This window comes from Eleginops maclovinus, chromosome 10 (assembly GCF_036324505.1).
Source record: "Eleginops maclovinus isolate JMC-PN-2008 ecotype Puerto Natales chromosome 10, JC_Emac_rtc_rv5, whole genome shotgun sequence".
NCBI classification, from domain to species: domain Eukaryota; kingdom Metazoa; phylum Chordata; class Actinopteri; order Perciformes; family Eleginopidae; genus Eleginops; species Eleginops maclovinus.
In genome coordinates this window covers 12533217-12553887 of record NC_086358.1, presented here as the reverse complement: position 1 = coordinate 12553887, position 20671 = coordinate 12533217, and the positions used below count along the sequence as shown (strand labels likewise).

Sequence of the window (20671 nt, the reverse complement as noted above, 5' to 3'; positions counted from 1 at the left end):
ATGTTTTCAACATACTAGTTTATACATTTTTTCGAGATTGTAATTTATGCTTTTTCGATGTACTACAAAGTAGTCATACTGCATTGTGACTGTTTTTGTATAAGCACCCAAAGAAAGATAAATAACCTAATGCAGTATGTGCTGTTTATGCAAACACATATTACATCTTTTAGTAATTGAATCCAAATCCTAAATTGAGGTGCATTCACCCAAAAATGTTTCTTTTAATCAAAACAGACACAAATATCTTTTGCAGTGCATAGCCATTTATTATCACGGACAACCTTTGAGAGCATGGACAACGCTGTACAAGAAGCACAGCAGCAGAGGCAGACTTTTTGCAAGAAGACCCTGGAAAAAACGTTGCATTTCAAAGTCACCAGTTAGCCTCAAAGAACGGTAAAATACTCTGCCAGATAACCTTTATTTGTAACACATTACAAACTGCTGGACAAACATATGCAATGAGAACTATAGCTGTATGTTGATTTATCAATGAGTTATCGGACAGAAAAAATCATTTGCAACCTATGTTGATCGATTTAATCCCCAAGGACGTTTAAAAGCTCATCAGTCACATTTTGTCTCATACAACAACACTCTTACATTTCTGTTAAGAGAAAGAAAACTCCAGATGATCAACACATCATCCTCCAAGAGTTTCTGAAGTCTGGGTTGAATTATGGACCAACATTTTTGTTACATATGTAATCATCCAATTATTATAATTACTAAGAAAAACCTTTAGTGATGTTACGTCTCATTGTGTTGGTCAAATAATTGGTAGATTGTAAAAACATGTTTTTTTCTTATATTGTTTAAGATTGCTCTCTAATTGTCGAATTCCGGGAAATCATTGGACACTAACTAAATTAAAAACAAATCATGGATGCAAAATAAAAACAGGATGTTTGTATATTTGCTCATGCTTGAGGCCACTTGTGTATCAGCTGTGTAATCTGGTTTGACTGATTTAAGACTTTAAACTCAGAGGAGGCCACAGAAAGCTGCACATGCTCAGACGGCCACATCCAACAGCAGTACTATGACTGGCAGTTATCATGTGACTCGGCACTCCAGTGCAGCACAGACAGGACCACCTGACATTTCTCTGAACATCTCTCAAACACATGCTGTACTCCAAGGTTGGGGCGACATTTAAGACGTTTTTATAAAAACAGGCTGTAGTACAAAGAGGGTACAAGAATGACAACAATTCCATAGGAATTTAAGACGATTTCATCATGTGTCCATCCCCCTTTTGTTTATCTAAACCGACTCACCTCCCAGCACACCAAACAGGGTGAGGGGATGCAGGGTTGCCCATCTTAATGATATTGAGAATATATAAAAAATCCCAGGATTCACAGGTGGGAGAGAAAAACCCTGCAGCTCTGGGAGTCGATGGTGGCAGATGAGAGTTTAGGTCTTGGATGCTTGTGTCGATTCAAGAAACTCCTTTGCTGCAGATGACATATTCTGCACCAGCTGCCTGACCACGCCCTCCTGCTCTTTGGCCCAGGATAGGCCGTCGTCAACAGCAATGTTGACCGGCACGCACATGGCTTCCTTCTGCAGGTCGGTCAGGCGGCAAGCGGCTGCGACCCCAGCCAATCCCATCAGCAGCAGGAGGAGGAGCTTGAACAACAGGCCAATGAGAGAACGACGAGGCTTGGCCGCCGTTTTCTCAGCAGCTTTTTTATCTGCTGAGGGGAGGCAGTGTAAGAACAAATCCTTAAAAAAAAGACTTTTAAAGATTCAAACCTGGTTTTAACATCATCAACAGTTACACACCATGAACAGTTTAACAACTGATATTTGAGAGTCAGCTGTTAAACACCAACATTGACAATGAAAGATAACCCAAAATAATATCTGTGCTTATCCCAGGATCCATCTTTGCCTGCAGTTTGGGGACGTGAATCATCCTTTAGTGCTTCACCGCTGATTCTATTTAGACTCTGTTTAACTGTCGCTGGTATCATAAATCCACAGACTTGTATGGATTAAAAATTAAAGGCATTTTATTTCAGCTCACGTTTGTCCTTTTCATATTCAAAAGTACTTCATATCCTAAAACAGTAAGATGCCTTTATTCTGTTGCAGGAAAGTGGCTTATTTTTTTCTCTATGCCATACTATACTAGAATCTTTTTTAAGTACATTTTCATAACATACGTTAAGATTTTTTACGGCAAACCTTTATGACAAGTATTTTTGTCTTAACTTGTCCACTTTACGACCAGCGATTGTCTATATGTTTAGTATACGAGTTGTGTGATTGTGTCAAGTTTGGTGGTAGAAACTTGAACTACCAAAATAAAATGACAAAAATAACCCAAACAAAACCAAAAGCTGATACTCAACAAATTGCAAACTTGTCAAATATTAAAACATCATCCAGACCTTTAGTCTCACCTGCTGCTAGTCCGTTCTTCTTCTTCTTCTCCTCGCTTTTCTTCTTCTGTTGTTCTCGTGCAGCCATGGCCGCTTTCTGAGCGTTGTACTCTTTCCTCCTCTTCTCCTTCTCCTCCGCCTTCTCCCGTTTACGAGCCTCCTTTTCTTTGGCCTCCCGCTCCCTCTGCTTCACCTCCCTCTTCCTTTCCAGCTCTGACCGAAGGATGTGTTATAGAGAATGGAGTCAACTATGAACAATCTTTGGGGTGGAACAAGTCATTTTACTTTTGATGATTTAAGGATGCCTAAGTAGGGTTTTGATGTACTGTCAAACACTTTGATTAAGATGGCATGTCTTTAAGGATACCAGAGTATTTAATGCCAGTTGATGAAAATGTAAGTGATCTGTTGAAAACTTTTAAAGGCCAAAATAAAGAGATGTCCTGATACCCACCTTTTTCCCTCAAAAGGCGTTTCTCTCGTACACGATCAACCTCATCCTGAAGTTCTCTCATGTGCTGTAGGACCTAAAAGAAAATGTCTTTGGTTTAAGATAATACGGAGACTGCCTAATTGAACTTATCTTAAACGTTAATCTCTCCATCTCTCACCTTGGAGGCACACTGTTTGCACTGCTTCTCGTCCAAACAGTCTCCTGCTGCCTTGGCCAAGTCGGCCTCCAGCGGGTTATCCTTCAGATCCAACCACTTCAAACTCTAACCAAACACACCCACACAAAACACATTACTGTCAGAGATCAAATCAAAACATGAGAGGCTACATCACATATCGTGGACTTAAGAATGACAAGTTTGAATGCATTTGATTCTACATGGACAGCAAGAGTTAATTAAGCATTAAAACTAGCAAACTCAATAAAAAAAGAGCATTTGCACACCCAAACTTCGCAAGAATATTTTAAATAAGTAAGCTTTAAGTCAGAGACCTTCTTCCAGGTGTGACCCTTAGGATATAAAAACCGTGCTAATGTGTGGCACTCACCCTGAGCTGAGAGAAACTAACAGGCAGGACAGTCAGCTTGTTGTTATACAGGTCCAGATGCTGAAGGCTGGTCAGGTTCCCCAGGTCATCTGGCAGACAGGTCAGCTGGTTTTTACTCAGATCCACCTTCACCAGGTGGGTTAGGTTGCAGAACTCTGGCTACAGGAAGAAAAAGCAGCCAAAGTAATAAGAACTCAAATCTTAATATTCATGTTTTGTTAGTGACAACGCTGGGCTATTTGCAGGTTAAGTTTAAGGTTGGCAACCTGGGTTTAAAAAAAGTTAAAAAAGCATTATATACATCTATAATCATATTTCCTAAAACAAAAATACAGTGATTTTAATTTTATATGCATGCATCCCAATTCCACTTGCCTTGGATGGAATTAGAACTCTGGCAAAAGAACTCTTTAACATACAATACATCATTTAAAAAGGATGTACAAAATAACATGGACTCAAATTCATCCTCACTTCATTTAGGATGAACTTTTGAGTTGAAATTAAGGGATAGAACTCAATCAAGAAGATATATAAATGTTATGCACATTTAAAATGGAATAGCTCCGACATAGGGATGATAGGGTCATCGGATACTTTTGAGAGGTAACCTTTAAAATAAAAGTAGATAAGAAAGAATAGGATTCACGATTTCTCCTGACTTTTGTTTGGATACTTTTTCTTCTTGGCAATCAGTCAATTAATCTGTCATTTTTGTCTGAGTTGACCCACATTTCTTTAGTCGATGAGTCATTTTCTATGCATTTTCCATGATAAATAGCTTATTTCCCAAAAACTTCACATTCTTGTTGAACAGAAGATTAAAACTAGCACTTTTGCATGATTCTTTTTGGAAAAACGTATATTGATCAATCGACTAGTGGGCAAAATCATATACGTGTTGGTAAAAAAATAGTTTCTTAAGAACAGCACAGTCCTAAACATAACATGTAGAAAATGTACAATATTACAACATTTGAGAGGCCTCATGCATAAAACATTGAGAACAATAGATTTAAGGAGTGAAGTGGTGTATTAAGGTGAAGAATGAATGTTCATACTTACAGGAAGGGAGGTAATGTTGTTGCAAGACAAGTCCACGACTGTTGCTTTGGTGAATAAAGCCTGTTGGGGATAATTAATAATTCAATTAAATGTTTCCAGTAAAAAGGTAGATTTAATTACCAATTAAAACCAAAAAACATGCTGCTAGAGCATGGCAGCATTATGTTCCAAGTTACAGCACATGCATATAAGACATTTAAGTTTAATGTTATAGCATTTTCACACACAAACTGAGACACGATTGTAACTCACCAGCTCTCTGACTGGCACCTCGGTGAGGTTACACAGGCTCAGGTCCACCTCATTCCCATTGATTTTATCCTTCAGGTTCAACACTTTGCTGCTTTTACTCATTCTGGTGTCTGTAAAGTAAATGTGAAAAATAAACACTGACAAGAGGGAATTTTAAACACATTTAAACAGTCTGTACTGCTGTGACTTCTGACTAGCAGAGAGCTAACATTGACGTGTCGCACGATTTACTCACCTGTTATGAAAGCGGTAACAAAACTGTGACAAACGAAGGAAGTGAAATGAGTGGTCCCAACTTCTAAATGTGAAGAAAGTACGTGGAAAAGCAATGAGACCTGAGTAAGACAGCAGTTAAGTGTTTTCTGACTGCCTCAATGAAGATCCACGTCACTGACTGAACCACAACGCAGGGACGATGAAGCGAGCAGCGCCGCCTGCAGCACTGGAGGACACAACACACACGGCCGCGACGTTAGGCAACAGATTGTGTACAGAGATGGTAGAAGTACTCAGATCTTGTGCTTGAGTACAAGTAGAAGTACCAGAGTATAGGAATACTCTGTTTCAAGTAAAAGTCATGCAAAATGTTACTCAAGTAAAAGTACAGAAGTATTAGCATGGAAATACACTTAAAGTTACAAATGTAGAAGTACTCATTATGAACCACCGGCCCATTTCAGAATAATATATTATATGTTTTGATTATAATTAAGTATGCATTAAAGTTTTATCAAAGCTGGTAAAGGTGCAGCCAATTTAGTTACTTTGAATGCAGGGTAGCTGTTGAATTTCACACCTGGTGTAACTAAAGTCTGATTTAAGTGTTGTTAATATTTCACATAATTTATACAAATCTGCAAAGTAACTAAAGTAAATAAATGTAGTGGAGTAAAAGTACTCAATGTGCCTCTGAATTGTAGTGGGGTAGAAGTACAAAGTAACAAAAGAACCTTTTAAATACTTAAGTAACGTTCTCGAGTAAATGTACTTACTTTACACCACTGACTGTATTAATACAACAATATGTTCACCTTCTCGATAGTTTGTAATTGCACACATTGCTTACATTAGACTTCACTAGAAATGCACATTTTCAAATATAATTTAATTAAGAACCATTTCCCGTCCTTCGTTTTTCCAGTTGTTGTCTGTACTAGTGTACTGCAATGAAATTCCCATTTGTGTGATTCATACTTTGAAACCTCAAAAGAGATGAAAGCATTCTGGATCAACTGCAGTTTCTACAACTGTGGATCAAATAAAAATGGACTAATCCATATTATTTTACATATATACTACCACTATATATAATTATTAATACTCGTGAAGGAGTTGCTAATAGTGATGAATCCACATTTAAAAAATAAAGGCTTTATTTTATATTGTTTTTTTGGGGGTTTTTTTTGCATTACAAAGCGTCTGTTTCATCTCTTTAGAGCCAGCAGAAAGTAGATATCAGGACATAATGAGTATAAAGTAGGCAGAGTAATGCACATAAGTCAAAAACCACATAAAGACTGAAATCACTTGTTTACTCATTTTTGGGAGAGATTCAGAATATAACAGATGAGTAATCAATAGTTAAAGGGACACTTGACGAGTTTTCAAGTTTTACATTTAGAAGATAATTTAATTTGGGTACAAACAAACTTAACTGCAAAGTGTGGGGGTTGAAAGCCGGTGTAGAGCACAATATGACTGTTTTAAGACTTAACACTCAAAGGTCTTACTTGTGGCTCGTAACAATGACTTGATTACACCTCTTTCTCATCTCCTTTGAAAAGATTTGAAGAAATATATTAAAGTTAATGTCAGTGCATTGGCTATAGGGAAGGCAGTTTTATGAATAGAGCTTTGATAAGACTCCTGCAGGACTAAAACAAAGTAATGAGAACATGTATTATATGGATTTTGCTGGAACTCGATTGAATGGTTTTTTTCTTGAATATTTTTTTTATCTTTCAATATTACATATTTAACTTTTTTGAATGGATTATGCACAATATATTAAAGTATGCAGTAAAGATATATTTCTGTAGGACAACTTTACATTTTGCACCTGCAAGCTTAATATTTATAAAAGGTTGTATTTGTGGAGTTTGTTTTTAGCAAATGCATACATGTACTACTTAGTGACATTTTTTTGTACTTGAATAATATAATGCAATGTTTGTTTGATGCCATCCATTGTTTAAATTAAAACATGCAAATATAATGTGTGTGTAGTTGTAACACCACTGAAGGAATAAATAATATAATACTACTATACTATACTACTAGGCACCTGGGACCACAGTCATCAAGAAAACTATTGGTAACACACTACGCTGTAACGGATTAAAATCCTGCAGCGCCCGCAAGGTCCCCTGCTCAAGAAGGCACATGTCTGAAGCTTGCCAATGAACCTCTGAATGATTCAGAGAAGGCTTATGAGAAGGTGATGTGGTCAGATGAGACCAAAATCAAGATCTTAGGCATCAACTCAACATGAAGTGTTTTGAGGAAGAGAAATGCTGACTATTACCCGAAGAACACCATCCCCAGCGACAAGCATGGAGCTGGAAACATTATGCTTTGGTGGGGTTTCTCTGCCAAGGGGACAGGGCGGTTCACCGCATCGAGGGGGTGGTGGAGGCGGCCATGTATTGTAAAATATTGGCTGATAACCTCCTTCCCTCAGCCAGGACACTGGATATAGGACACGGATAGGTCTTCCAGCACGACAATGACCCCAAATATACAGCCAAGGCAACTAAGGAGTGGCCAAAGAAGAAGCCCAGTGATGGAGTGGCCTCGCCAGTCTCCGGACCTTCATGCGATAGAAAATCTGTGGAGGGAACAGAAGCTTCGAGTTGCCCATCATCAGCCACCAAACCTTAAGGATTTCGAGAGAATCTGCAGAGAGGAGTGGACCAAAATCCTTTCTGAGATGTGTGCAAAGCTGGTGACCAACTACAAGCGTCTGACCTCTGTGCTGTCCAACAAGGCTTTCTCCACCAAGTACTAAGTCATGTTTTGCAAGGGGATCAAATACTTATTTCCCACAATTAAAAGCAAATCAATCTATATATATATCTCTTTTTTTTAATGTACATTTCTGAATTTTATTTTTTGAAATTCTGTTTCTCACTGATAAAATAAACCTACCATTAAAAGTATAGACTGTTCAGTTCTTTGTAGGTGGGCAAACTAACAAAATTGGCAGGGGATCAAATACTTATTTTCTTCACTGTATTCTCCACAAGAGATCCATCTGCTTTCGCCTAAGCTTGTTGAAACACTAACAACCTACAGCACTAAAAACTGAGTCTTACAAATGTGTGGTTCCATTAATATTGCATTATACTGAGTGTGTTTTGAAATTCATTTTATATTATGAATCCCCCATTTTATAACAGTGAGTTTAAGCCCCATTTTAGCCTTTTCAACAGTGCCATAAACTGCATCTCTAATATACAGTATCTCACAAAAGTGAGTACACCCCTCACATTTTTGTAAATATGTTATTATATGTTTTCATGGGACAACACTGAAGAAATGACACTTTGATACAATGTAAAGTAGTCAGTGTACAGCTTGTGTAACAGTGTAAATTTGCTGTGCCCTCAAAATAACTCAACACACAGCCATTAATGTCTAACTGCTGGCAACAAAAGTGAGTACACCCCTAAGTGAAAATGGCCAAATTGTGCCCAAAGTGTCAATATTTTGTGTGGAAAACCATTATTTTCCAGAACTGCGTCCACTCTCTGGGCATAGAGTTCACTAGAGCTTCACAGGTTGCCACTGGAATCCTCTTCCACTCCTCCATGACAACATCAAGGAGCTGGTGGATGTTAGAGACCTTGCGCTCCTCCACCTTCCGTTTGAGGATGTCCCACAGATGCTCAATAGCGTTTAGGTCTGGAGACATGCTTGGCCAGTCTATCACCTTTACCCTGATTCTTTAGCAAGGCAGTGGTCATCTTGGAGGTGTGTTTGCGGTCATTATCATGTTGGAATACTGCCCTGCAGCTCAGTTTCGAACGGAGGGGATCATGCTCTGTTTCAGTATGTCACATTACATGTTGGCATTCATGGTTCCCATGAATGAACTGTAGCTCCCCACAGCCGGCAGCACTCATGCAGCCCCAAACCATGACACTCCCACCACCTTGCTTGACTGTAGGCAAGACACACTTGTCTTTGTACTCCTCACCTGGTTGCCACCATACACGCTTGACACCATCCATCCATCCATCCATCTTCTCCCGCTTTTCCGTCAGGGTCGTGGAGGTAGCAGCTCCAGCAGAGAGCCCCAAACTTTCCTTTCCCTGGCCACATCAGCCAGCTCTGACTGGGGGATTCCAAGGTGCTCCAAGGTCAGCGAAGAGATATAATCCCTCCACCTGGTCCTAGGTCTACCCCTCAGTCTCTTCCCAGCTGGACGTGCCTGGAACACCTCCCTAGGGAGGCGCCCAGGTGGCATCCTCACTAGGTGCCCGAACCACCTCAACTGGCTCCTTTCAACGCGAAGGAGCAGCGGTTCTACTCCGAGTCCCTCCTGGATGACTGAACTTCTCACTTATCCCTAAGGCAGATGCCAGCCACCCTGCGGAGAAATCCCATTTCGGCCGCTTGTATCCGCGATCTCGTTCTTTCAGTCATGACCCATCCTTCATGACCATAGGTGAGGGTAAGAACGAAGATGGCCCGGTAGACAGAGAGCTTTGCCTTCTGGCTCAGCTCTCTTTTCATCACAACGGTGCAGTAAAGCGACTGCAGTACCGCTCCCGCTGCTCCGATTCTCCGGCCCATCTCACGCTCCATTGTTCCCTCACTCGAGAACAAGACCTCGAGATACTTGAACTCCTTCACCTGGGGTAAGGCTTCATTCCCTACCTGGAGTGGACAGTCCATCGGTTTCCTGCTGAGAAGCATGGCCTCAGATTTGGAGGTGCTGATCCTCATCCCAGCTGCTTCACACTCAGCCGCGAACCGATCCAGTGAGTGCTGAAGGTCACAGACCGATGAAGCTATTAGGACCACATCATCTGCAAAAAGCAGAGGTGCAATCCCTAGCCCACCGAACTGCAGACCCCCTCCCCCACGACTACGCCTCGAAATCCTGTCCATGAATATCGCTTGACACCATCTGAACCAAATAAGTTTATCTTGGTCTCATCAGACCAGAGGACAGTGTTCCAGTAATCCATGTCCTTAGTCTGCTTGTCTTCAGCAAACTGTTTGCGGGCTTTCTTGTGCATCATCTTTAGAAGAGGCCCCCATGCTGCAGCTCAGTTTAAGGGTGTTGGCAATCGTCTTATAGCCTATAGGCCATCTTTATGTAGAGCAACAGTTCTTTTTTTGAGATCCTCAGAGTGTTCTTTGCCATGAGGTGCCATGTTGAACTTCCAGTGACCAGTATGAGACAGTGTGAAATAGAAATAACACCAAATTTAACACACCTGCTCCCCATTCACACCTGAGACCTCGTAACACTAACGGGTCACATAACACTGGGGAGGGATAATGGCTAATTTCTTTCCCCACTCTGATGTGTTTTACACACACAGGGAGGATATATACATGCACAAGCACAGATGATATACATGCACAAACACAAATGCAGGAGAGGTGGCAGAGCAGGGAGGCTGCCATGTACCCGGCGCCAGGGAGCAAAAAAATAAGTTTCAGGGTTCGGGGCCTTGCTCAAGGGCACCTCAGCAGTTGCTCAGGAGGAGAACTAGCACCTCTCCTGATACAAGCTCACTCTTGAGCTTGACTTAAAGCGGTGACCCTTTAGACCAGGGGTGTACAAACTACGGCCAAATGAGGCCCGCAGGCCATTTTGAACTAGCCCGCAAATTCATAATGCAATATGGCCCACAAATTAAACTTTTGCCTGTCTTGTATTGTGCTTCTCAAATATATATGTTAAAATATATTAATGAGCCCAATTTTCAAATAAATTCAGTCATTTAGAATTTAAAACATTTTCTAACAAATCTTAGTTGATAAAAAAAAAGCCCAATAAGTTGTTTCTATTACAAGTTTCAAATTTAACCTTCATATTTACTGTTATTATAAGCAATCTGAGGCTTCTGTTTTAAGGAATGAGCTGCCAACACAATAAATGAAACCCTAAAGAGAGATGGGATGTAGGCTGTTTTTTCCTTAAACTATTTGACAGTATTGCAAAATATTATTATTATTATATAAATAACACCTCTGTAAGTGGCCTAACTCTCCGTGTATTTTTCTGTATGTGGCCCTCGGTGAAAAAAGTTTGGACAGCCCTGCTTTAGACCCAAGTCCAAGCCCTTACAGACTCCTCCACAGATCTTACATTTTTCGCCAGGACCGGACTGTTAACTCACGGCCCACAGAGGGGAAATTTTGCTTGTTGTAACGTAATGACAATGTCCCCTCTGTGGACCAAATAAAGGTATTCTGATTCTGATTAGATATATTCAGTGCAGGACACACACAACCAAACACACTAACAAACAAAGAACAAATCATTTTGTATGCATTTTTTATTTCTTTAGTATGAAGTATAACATGTTTTAGAACAAGATGGCAGGATTTGTATTTCATGTAAATACATTATGTATCTGAAATGCAGATTCAGATTTTATATATTTTCTAAACCACATCAAGCTAAAATTACTGCAACAATAGAAGAAAAAACAAATGTAAAGCCTTAATTAAGTATACATGATTAGTAACATGGAAAAAACAACAGTAGTGTTTCCATAGCATTTCCACAAGGGAAGATGTGAATTTAAGAAACTACACTCACAGTTTTCAATATATTTCATGAAGCATTTCATGGACTTATTGGACACTAGAATTGTGAATAGACGTTTTAGTGTTTTCCAGACCAAAATTCTTAGGGTAGCATTACATAGTTTTATTATAATAAAATAAAATGCAAAAAATGGGATGTGCAAAAGTTTGGGCACCCTTATAAATAGCATTCATTTCAACACCTGTACGGATTTATAGCTGACAGGTTGCTGCACAAAATTGCTTTGATTAGCTCATTAGACCTTCAATTACAAAGACAGGTGGAACCAATCATGAAAAAGGCTATTTAACATAGGTAATAGCTGGCTGTGCCTGGCCTAGGTTCTTTCTTAGGGAGTGGCAAGATGGGGACCTCAAAACAACTCTCCACTGACCTGAAAGCTAAGATAATCCAACATTATAAATTAGGAGAAGGGTACAAAAAATTATCTGACAGGTTTAAACTGTCTGTCTCCACAGTCAGAAACGTAGTTGTGAAATGGAAGGCCACAGGAACAGTCCGTGTGAAGGAAAGATGTGGTAGGCCGACAAAAATAGGGGAAAGGCACAGGCGAAGGATGGTGAAAATGGTCACAGAGAAGCCACAGACCACCTCCAGAGAGAACTACAACAACATCTGGCTGCTGATGGTGTAGTTGTTCACCGTTCCACAATCCAGCGTACTTTGCACCAGGAAGAGCTCATTGGAAGGGTGATGTGCAAAAAGCCTTTCCTGAGTGTTAATCACAAGAAGAGTCGCATGAGGTATGCAAAAGCACATCTGGACAAGCCAGAAGCATTTTGGAACAAAATACTGTGGTCAGATGAGACCAAGATTGAGTTATTTGGTCATAACATGAACAGGTATGCATGGCGAAAAAAACACACTGCATTCAATGAAAAGAACTTGTTGCCCACTGTAAAATTTGGTGGAGGATCTATCATGTTATGGGGCTGTGTGGCTAGCACAGGTACTGGAAAACTTGTTAAAGTTGAGGGCCACATGAATTCCTTACAGTACCAGGAGATTCTTGACAAGAATGTTCTAGAGTCAGTCACAAAGTTGAAGCTACGCCGGGGTTGGATTTTTCAGCAGGACAATGATCCTAAGCACCGATCAAAATCCACCAAGGAATTCATGCAGAAGCACAGGTACAATGTTCTGGAATGGCCATCCCAGTCCCCAGACCTTAACATCATTGAAAATGTATGGATTTATTTGAAGAAGGCTGTCCATGCACGGAGGCCAAGAAACCTGACTGAACTGGAGACGTTTTGTGTGGAAGAATGGGCCAAAATACCACCTGCCAGGCTTAAGGGACTTGTCTGTGGCTACAGGAGGCGTCTACAGGCCGTTATTGCAGCAAAAGGAGGCAATACTAAATATTAATGGAATTATTTCTTAGGGGTGCCCAAATTTATGCACATGCCTATTTTTGTTTGAATGCACATAAACATGTTTCTGTTTGACCAATAAAAGTTATTTCACTACTGAGATGTTTCTGTTACCATAAGGTATAACATATGTTAAAATGAAGTTGCTGCTTCAAAAGCTCAGCAAGTGACAAACTGATGCAGTGGTTTTCCTAAGGGGTGCCCAAACTTTTGCATACCACTGTAACATATTCAAGTCATACCTTACTAGAGCTTTACTGTAGGAGGTATTTCAGTTTATTGGTGACATCTCATATTATTATGATAGATATATCATGCAGTATTATTCTAGACACTTAGGGTTGGTGATTACATGCACAAGGTTGTATATAAGGGGGCATAGTTGACAGGAAAGGGACGGCACAAGTAAAGGGAACGCACACAGATGTCCCAAGATCTATAGACAAGAAAATCACTCACTTGCAGAATTCGAAAACCTCCTTATGTTCAACAATCAAGAGGCCATGCCATTACACTTACAATACTTCTTTGTACGGTTATACCTTGAATGTTCAAGTGATCCATGCAGGGCTATGGGTGAACATCAACATTGAAGGCAGATTAAAATGTGTCATGTCAATTAGCACAATGTAGCAGATTAATTACAATGCATACGTAGTGTCTCCCATTTCATGTTAACATAAATTAAATTAAAAAGTAATATATGATTGCAGACTCTTTATTGAGCATAGTCCTAGGAGGTCCTAATCGAAGTTTTTAAAGTCAGTCATTCAGACAGGTTTGAAGTTGGCAAAATGCGTTGCCATGATTGAAAGGGCTAGGGTTATGGTTAGCGATTGAGAAAATATGGATCTGGCCTTTACCTGTCAATCACTGCCTGCACTAGGTGGACTCACAGAAAGAAGCAACAGTTAATGTACTAACTGTTTCCCTGTGGATATGATCGACTTTTGAATTTGTGACATACTTAATCTAGCTGGCCCGAAATACATTTAATCTTAGTTTTGCAAGAGTTTTCCACAGACATTTGCCGCCTTCTGTAGAGGAATGTATATTAAATTAAAGAGACTTTAGGGGGATGAAAAAAACAGACCCCAGTGGTTTACCACTATTCGTCTTTCGCATTGATCCATACTGAAAAGATGACAACCAAAAACAGAGTGGCCACTGTGATATAGACATAAAAGAAAATGATGTCCAATTTTTTAGCCACTCTGGTCCAGGAGTCGGGCTTCCTTTCTTCCTTCCTGCTGAGCAGCAGAGAGAGTGTTTTCACTGCCTCACTCAGCTCATCTGGGAGCTTCTCCAAGGAGTTGGACTCCTCCGTCAGATGGCTTCTTTTGTCCTGCTGAAGTTTTTAGTGGAGAGATTATTAACAAGATCATGGACCATATCAAATTGTAAACTGTTAAATATGATATTCCTAATTTTATCCTTTGTGGTGAGAATAAACACTTGGATCATTCACGTTACAAATTTTGTTTATTGTACTTTTTTTTTAAATCATCTAATAATCAAAGGCAACATCTCTACCCACAAACAACATTTCTGTCACTGTAAATAATCCTAACATTGTACTGTAAACTGATTTTATACCACACTGTTGGTTTTAAGAGCAATCAAGTAATCACCTCTTTGGCCACAGACAACAGTTCAGATGGCGGTTCCTCAAACACATTACACACACAAGCACAGTGAGTCCATTTCTTCACATCTGAAAGGAAATTGTAGACATTTGACAGCAGCATATTAGATGTAGATATTTCTTTGTTTGTTCCAAACATATGAGTAAATACAATATAACAATAGTTAAAATCCACAGGTTTGAAGAATTGGTTCAGTCTCACCTCCATCATAGTTGCCCTGTTTGTCTCCACACTCCTCACTCAGGCTGCCATTTTTATCAGCCTTGTTTTCTTTAGGTTCAGAGTCTTTCTCAATCAGATACATCACCAAAATTGTCTCCAGAAGGCTGATCATCATCAAACCAAACATCCCGATGCAGTACACAGCTGAAGAGAAAAAGCAACATTATTAAAGCCGACCAATGACCAGAAATTGCTGTTCTCCTTGAATGAAATGACAGTCCTATAAAATAATGACTCTGAGCTGTTTTACCAATAAGCGGTATCCTGTTTGAAGAGGAAGGCAGAATCTCGTTGAGAATAAGCTGCATCACAGTGACAGCGAGTAGCACAGTGACCTTGAAGCTGAGCTTCTCTCCCCCGTAGTCTGATATCAAGAAGGAGGCCAAGTCCAGAAAGAAGAAGAACAGGATGGGCACTAAGAAGTTGACGATGTAGAGGGCAGAATGCCTCTTCATCGTGACCTGGGTTCCAAAGTGGAAAAACAGTGAATCTACTCAATACTGCTGCAATAATAATAATCATTATTGATTATGGGTTAAAGTTATTTTGAAAAACACAGTTGGGTTGCTCTCTCGTAGTGACAGGTTTTTTATTCTGCTGTTTAGAATGCAAGCTAAATAAAACTAGCAAGTGGAGCTGCAGAAATCTTCCTGCACATTTTTGTTGAAATAAACGATTTCTAAAAGTAAAATGTACTCAACACTTACAGTGTAAATGACCATGCTTTGATTTTCTTGAAAATATTTCTCAGTTTTGATCTTGCTTGCAATGTCGATGAACAGCCACTCAAACTGGTTCCTGAGCATTTCCCTAGACCACTCCGTTATCAATGATTTGTTTTCAGTGGCTTGAAACTTCAACTCCTCTTCTAAAGTGTAAGTGAAAATACAAGTTTTAGATGTCTTATTAGGTCAACACAGGATAAATGGATGTGCTGGTATGTGCTCAATTAGCCTTTAAAGAGATAATACCACAAACATGCTAACAAACACACAACATACATATTTAAATTCTAGAAACTCCCAAAAGCTCACCTGGGTATGTGATTGACTTGAAAGACAAGGTGCAGCTCTGAACATCAAAAGGAAATTTGTAAACTTGCATCTTGCACATGCTGACCACCATAATGTCCTTCACATATTCAACTAAATGGTTTGAGTTAATGGTGATAAAGGGAATTGTGGCCTTGTCCTTCTCTATCCTGTATGACAAAAAACATACATTTTTACAAATTATAGCAAACACTTTATTCTTCAAACTGGTTTTCGCATTGTGTAATACTGTAATAGCATGAAACATTCATCGAAAGTATAATGCTATTCTTAAATCTGTATTTTCCTCAAACGTACCCTAGTATATTTAAATTACAAATACTATCCACACAGTACAACAATATCATTTATTACTGTCCTAAATTGTTTCCACACAACACATAGGTATACAAATTAAATTGTAAAAACTAAATATTTAAAACTTGTTGCATAGTGTTTTTACATCCACATGATTTCATTTAGTTTGTGTCTTTTTCCTTAATAATAACACGCACAGTCACCAGTCACTGTTGTGAGTGTGTGGATTTTGTGAGTTGCACAAACATTCAAACTTACATTTCTTCAATAGTTAGATCTGGCTTCCACAACAAATCAGCCGGAACTCTCATCCGATGAATGTCACAAAAATTTCTTGGATTCCAATAAATGTACGGATTATACCATGTCTAAACAGGAAAACAAGGAGGAAGGGGGAAAAGCTAAATAACGCCTTTAACATGCAATCTACAACAACTAACTTCCACCTATGATAAACAGCTGAGGAAAATCAAAGACTGCTTCTCAAAACAAACTCACCACATAAATCCCAATGTAAGAAACAAAAGTCTGGTCAGTCTCTCTCTGTAAGCAAAGAAATAGTGTGAAAGTCTTCATCAAGTTAGGGTAGCTGACCTTAAATAGTAAGTTGTCATAAAACATTGCACTTTGACAGTTTTGATTTAAAATACGAGTTGACATGCAGACCAGCTTCAACAACTTGAATAGAAGTAAAAAGTCTTTGTAAACCCAATTTTGTTTTCGCTGCATTAACGGGATGACAATAAGCAAAGCCCCGATGATGTTACAAGGTAACATTGGGGGATAATTGATATAAAGTATTATTTTTGGGGTGACACTGTTGTGTCTCATCAAATATGTAAGTCTTGTCAGGTTTCTTATTTGTCTCATCATGCCCCAGGTCTATGGTTGGTCATGTTTTATGTTTTGTTAAGTCATTTTTGTCTTGTCTTTGGTACTCAGCTTGTGTCTCGTTCCAGGTCTCTTGACTCCCTGTGTCACTGCCCTCGTCAGCGTCAGCCGCCCCTGATGGTTTCCACCTGTTCCCCGTTACCTCATGTTTAAATAGTCCTGTCTCCCCTTGTCTTGTGCCAGTTTGTCTTGTCCTGTCTGTGAGTCAGTTACCAGCGTACCAGCATTAAGTGTCATGTATCAGGTCTGTTTCTTGTTCTTGAGTTTTTGTGCCAGTAAGTTTTTGTTCCTCATTCCGAATGATTTTCTGTGGAGAATCTTTGAGAACCCGTTTTGTTGTACCCTTTTTTGGTAGGAAATGTTGATAATCTTACTGAAAGAGTTTTTGTTTATTTATCCTCCTTGTGAGCATCTTGAGTTCAATTTGTCTTTTTGAAATAAAGTATTTTTTGTATACTTTAACTCTGTCTCCTGGGGTTGTGCATTTGAGTCCTACTGCCTTGTGTCTAAAGTTTGTGGCTTCCTTCAATAATGCCAACATATGGCTTTTTTGAGGAGGCACTATGTACAAGGACTGATCTGGTACAAATCGTACTATTAAAACTATCAGGATGAATTGCATGCTATTAAAATGTATGCTGAGCTGTTATTTGAGAAGTAAGGTTTTCATGAGTCTTTTATTCTTATTAAACTAACTTAGTCTACATTTTGATCTGACTTTACTGATACCTATTGCTTTTTTGGCTTTCATGTGTATTACCCATGGATGTATTATAAGAACTGGATACAGTGTGGGAGACGGGGACTCGTTCATTCCTATGAGAGCTGCTCATTGGCGCATGAAGTCAAAATGGTCTGAGATTCTCGAGAGCAAAATGTCACAAATGACCCATCATGCCTGGCTATCAAGAGCATTACAGCATGCACACATCAGTTTCCCCTTAAGCCCCGTCCCCAAACTCCAGCTCTCGGCTCAGTAGAATGAAAAATAGAGAAAATAAATCTGGATTCAGCTTTTAGCGCATTCAAGAACTTTAAGGACCTAATGTTTTTAATAAGGACTATAAAAGGGTTCAAACTGGGTAGTTTATTTAGTTTAGAAAAATAAAACACTTGTTTCTGGGCACATGACCTTGATTTTACCAACAAAAAAACAAAACACTCCCTTCTTGGCAGATCACGTAATTACTATCTTTAAAATGGAAAAACAAAAAACTCAATTTTGTACTTACAACATCTAGAATTGCCAGAATTGACAATTGGATAGAGACCCATGTTGGTTTTTGGGGGTTTTTGATGGGTCGGACCATTGAGAACGTCCCATTGTTTTTCAGCTTCAGGAACTCTATAACCTTGTGATAGTTGCACACATCATCTTCCGCCACTTCTATTGGAAGGACATCAAAACAATATTTCTGTCAGAGAGTTTCTTCTTTATAGGGAAAACGATAAGGAAATGCAGACTTCATTCTTTCATTCATAGACCATTCTCTCTCTCTCTCTCTCTCTCTCTCTCTCTCTCTCTCTCTCTCTCTCTCTCTCTCTCTCTCTCTCTCTCTCTCTCTCTCTCTCCTCCAGTGTCCTTGAGAAACTGATTATGGGCGTTCACTCATTCAGCTAAACCAACAAGATGTTGCCAAAATCTCCATCAGTCAGTAACCACACCTTAATTATGTTTATGTCTGCCCACATTGAGCTTATCAGAGGACCACTCCTCATCACACGCTGAGCTTCAGCATTTTCCTCATCTCATCACCACCAGGGTTTAGACTCGACAGGGGGTTCAGTACTCTTCGTACGGTTTCACAACCCCCTTATAATATCTGGTATATTGTGGTCTTAATCAAAGAATATCAAACATACTTTTACTTCTGAAGACAATATTCAGTGATAGATGTTTGTCGGCTTCCCCTTCAGGGATTTGTGTCATCAGTCAACTAATTACTTATAAATGTCCGAATTTTCCTATTGATTTTTACATTTCAATTGGGCTCTACATTTCAGGTCCATCTGCTACACATTGTCAAAATGCTTCAATGTCAGACATCATGCATTCAACACACCAAGTCTAGTTTTTTTTATATAAATGTTCTGTTTGCTGTTAACAACAGTGACCTATCTATCAGTTTAAATACTACAGACAAACTAATAATATAACATACAATTCCTATGTTTTGTGAGGTTTTACACAAATAGGTATTTCCACCTGACAGAAAAAAAGTAAACAGCTCTTAAAGTGATTCAATTGCAACAGGTTAAAATGATGTGCAGCTATTAGCAAAAGCTAAGAACACAACTTTAAAAACGTTTCATCAGCATCTTTTGACAACCTGAAATGTGTGATTTGAATTTACACTAGTAGCATCTATCAGTTTTATTACCTTACTATATAACAAACACTGTGTTAAAGTTATCCAGTGCTGTCAACAGATAAATGTATTCATTTTTAAAGAATTCTATAAATAAAGTAGAAATAGAATAACACATAATACTGTGTAGTTACTGTAATCATTGTCCTTATCGTTTTTGGAGAGTTGGCTAGAAAGCTCTTTTAGTTCCGAGTTGTTGAATGTTTTCCCTCCTGAAAGAAAAAAAACTGCTTAAAAAGTGAGTCAATCGAAGCAGGTTAAAGGTTTGTGTAATTGTTAATCAAATCTAAGATAAAAATATCTAGGATCAGTAAATCAAATGTACTCAACACATTTTGTCACGGATATATACAATCTATATATAAAATGATACATTTAATTACTTGACATTTTCTTAGCGTTTACATACTTTCTTCAACGCTGTGATTTGATTTAAGATCATCCTGAAGTTCTGGTTGCTCTGTGTTATTCCAGGAACTTCCACCTGACAGAAAACAGTAGACAGCTACATTCAATATTATTTCCATGCACACACACAAACTGCTTTCCCACAAAGCAGTTTTAAGTGTATCTGCAGATATATTTTGGTTGCCTGATTTTGACAAATCCGCTTCAAGATGTTTTACCCTAGAAAAAAGGTAAATGGGATTTGTGCAGCACAAAGCAATGTAAAACAATAATTAAAAAATGTAAAGCAACTTCTCTTTTTCAGGAACGGCACACTGTTACTCAGAATTAGTTACATACTAAGTCGAGAAGAGATTGTCCTTTTTTATGCTGTATCACAAACAAACCATTTATTAATCTTAACTGTGTTGGAGTGACAACAGAAATGTCCCACCTGCATGCAACATACAGAATTGTTCCAGCTTACCTGTGAGGAGGAGCAGAAAGAGGAAACCTGCAAATATCATGACTGGGAGAGGTTGGCAAAGTGAATGAGCATCCCTGTCCTCTCTGTGTGTTTTGGAAATGTTGTTGCAGTCGTAGAGATAATATATCTACTGGAAGAGGGACGGCCGATTGATTGAACACGTTTCCCCTTTTTTAACCGATTAGATAGAAACTCGCTAATGCAGCATGTCTCCAAGGAACTGCAGACCATTTGAACACTCAGCTCTCTGTGGTTGTATCCATTTGGTTGTCATAAAATGAGCTGTTTATTTATGGCTCTCGCTGTATTGGCTGTTTGTTTTCCAAAGTGAATTAGTTCAATGTCAGAGCTGCTTTTGGATGCAAGAATACCATTTACATTTAAAATAAACAACATGTGATCTCCGGTGTGACTGATTACTGTCTCAAGCTTTCCCATC

At 39.0% G+C, this 20671-nt stretch overlaps 2 protein-coding genes across 6 annotated transcripts; both read right to left on the bottom strand.

Annotated features, from left to right (window-relative positions):
* Positions 1-248: 248 nt before the first annotated feature.
* lrrc59 (leucine rich repeat containing 59) lies at positions 249-5166 on the bottom strand. 3 transcript variants are annotated; one of them, XM_063893867.1, is made up of 8 exons: positions 4951-5166; positions 4716-4825; positions 4464-4523; positions 3399-3557; positions 3008-3112; positions 2851-2923; positions 2406-2609; positions 249-1703 (listed from the first exon to the last, which is right to left on the bottom strand). In XM_063893867.1, the coding sequence occupies exons 2-8, from the start codon at positions 4815-4817 to the stop codon at positions 1423-1425; spliced, it is 984 nt and encodes a 327-aa protein (XP_063749937.1). In that variant the 5' UTR covers positions 4818-4825; positions 4951-5166; the 3' UTR covers positions 249-1422. The 3 variants fall into 3 exon arrangements, with proteins under 3 accessions (XP_063749937.1, XP_063749940.1, XP_063749938.1); XM_063893870.1 differs by having other exon boundaries at positions 2418-2609; positions 4951-5164; XM_063893868.1 differs by having other exon boundaries at positions 249-1706; positions 2418-2609; positions 4951-5161.
* Positions 5167-13110: 7944 nt separating this feature from the next.
* Positions 13111-20447, bottom strand: LOC134870509 (5-hydroxytryptamine receptor 3A-like). Of its 3 annotated transcripts, none has more exons than XM_063892695.1 (12): positions 20233-20447; positions 19768-19842; positions 19493-19570; positions 18222-18376; positions 16597-16641; positions 16357-16466; positions 15784-15950; positions 15457-15617; positions 15000-15210; positions 14729-14893; positions 14513-14595; positions 13111-14229 (listed from the first exon to the last, which is right to left on the bottom strand). In XM_063892695.1, the coding sequence occupies exons 1-12, from the start codon at positions 20270-20272 to the stop codon at positions 13990-13992; spliced, it is 1530 nt and encodes a 509-aa protein (XP_063748765.1). In that variant the 5' UTR covers positions 20273-20447; the 3' UTR covers positions 13111-13989. The 3 variants fall into 3 exon arrangements, with proteins under 3 accessions (XP_063748765.1, XP_063748766.1, XP_063748767.1); XM_063892696.1 differs by having other exon boundaries at positions 13111-14226; XM_063892697.1 differs by lacking the exon at positions 19493-19570.
* Between the last annotated feature and the right edge of the window lie 224 nt (positions 20448-20671).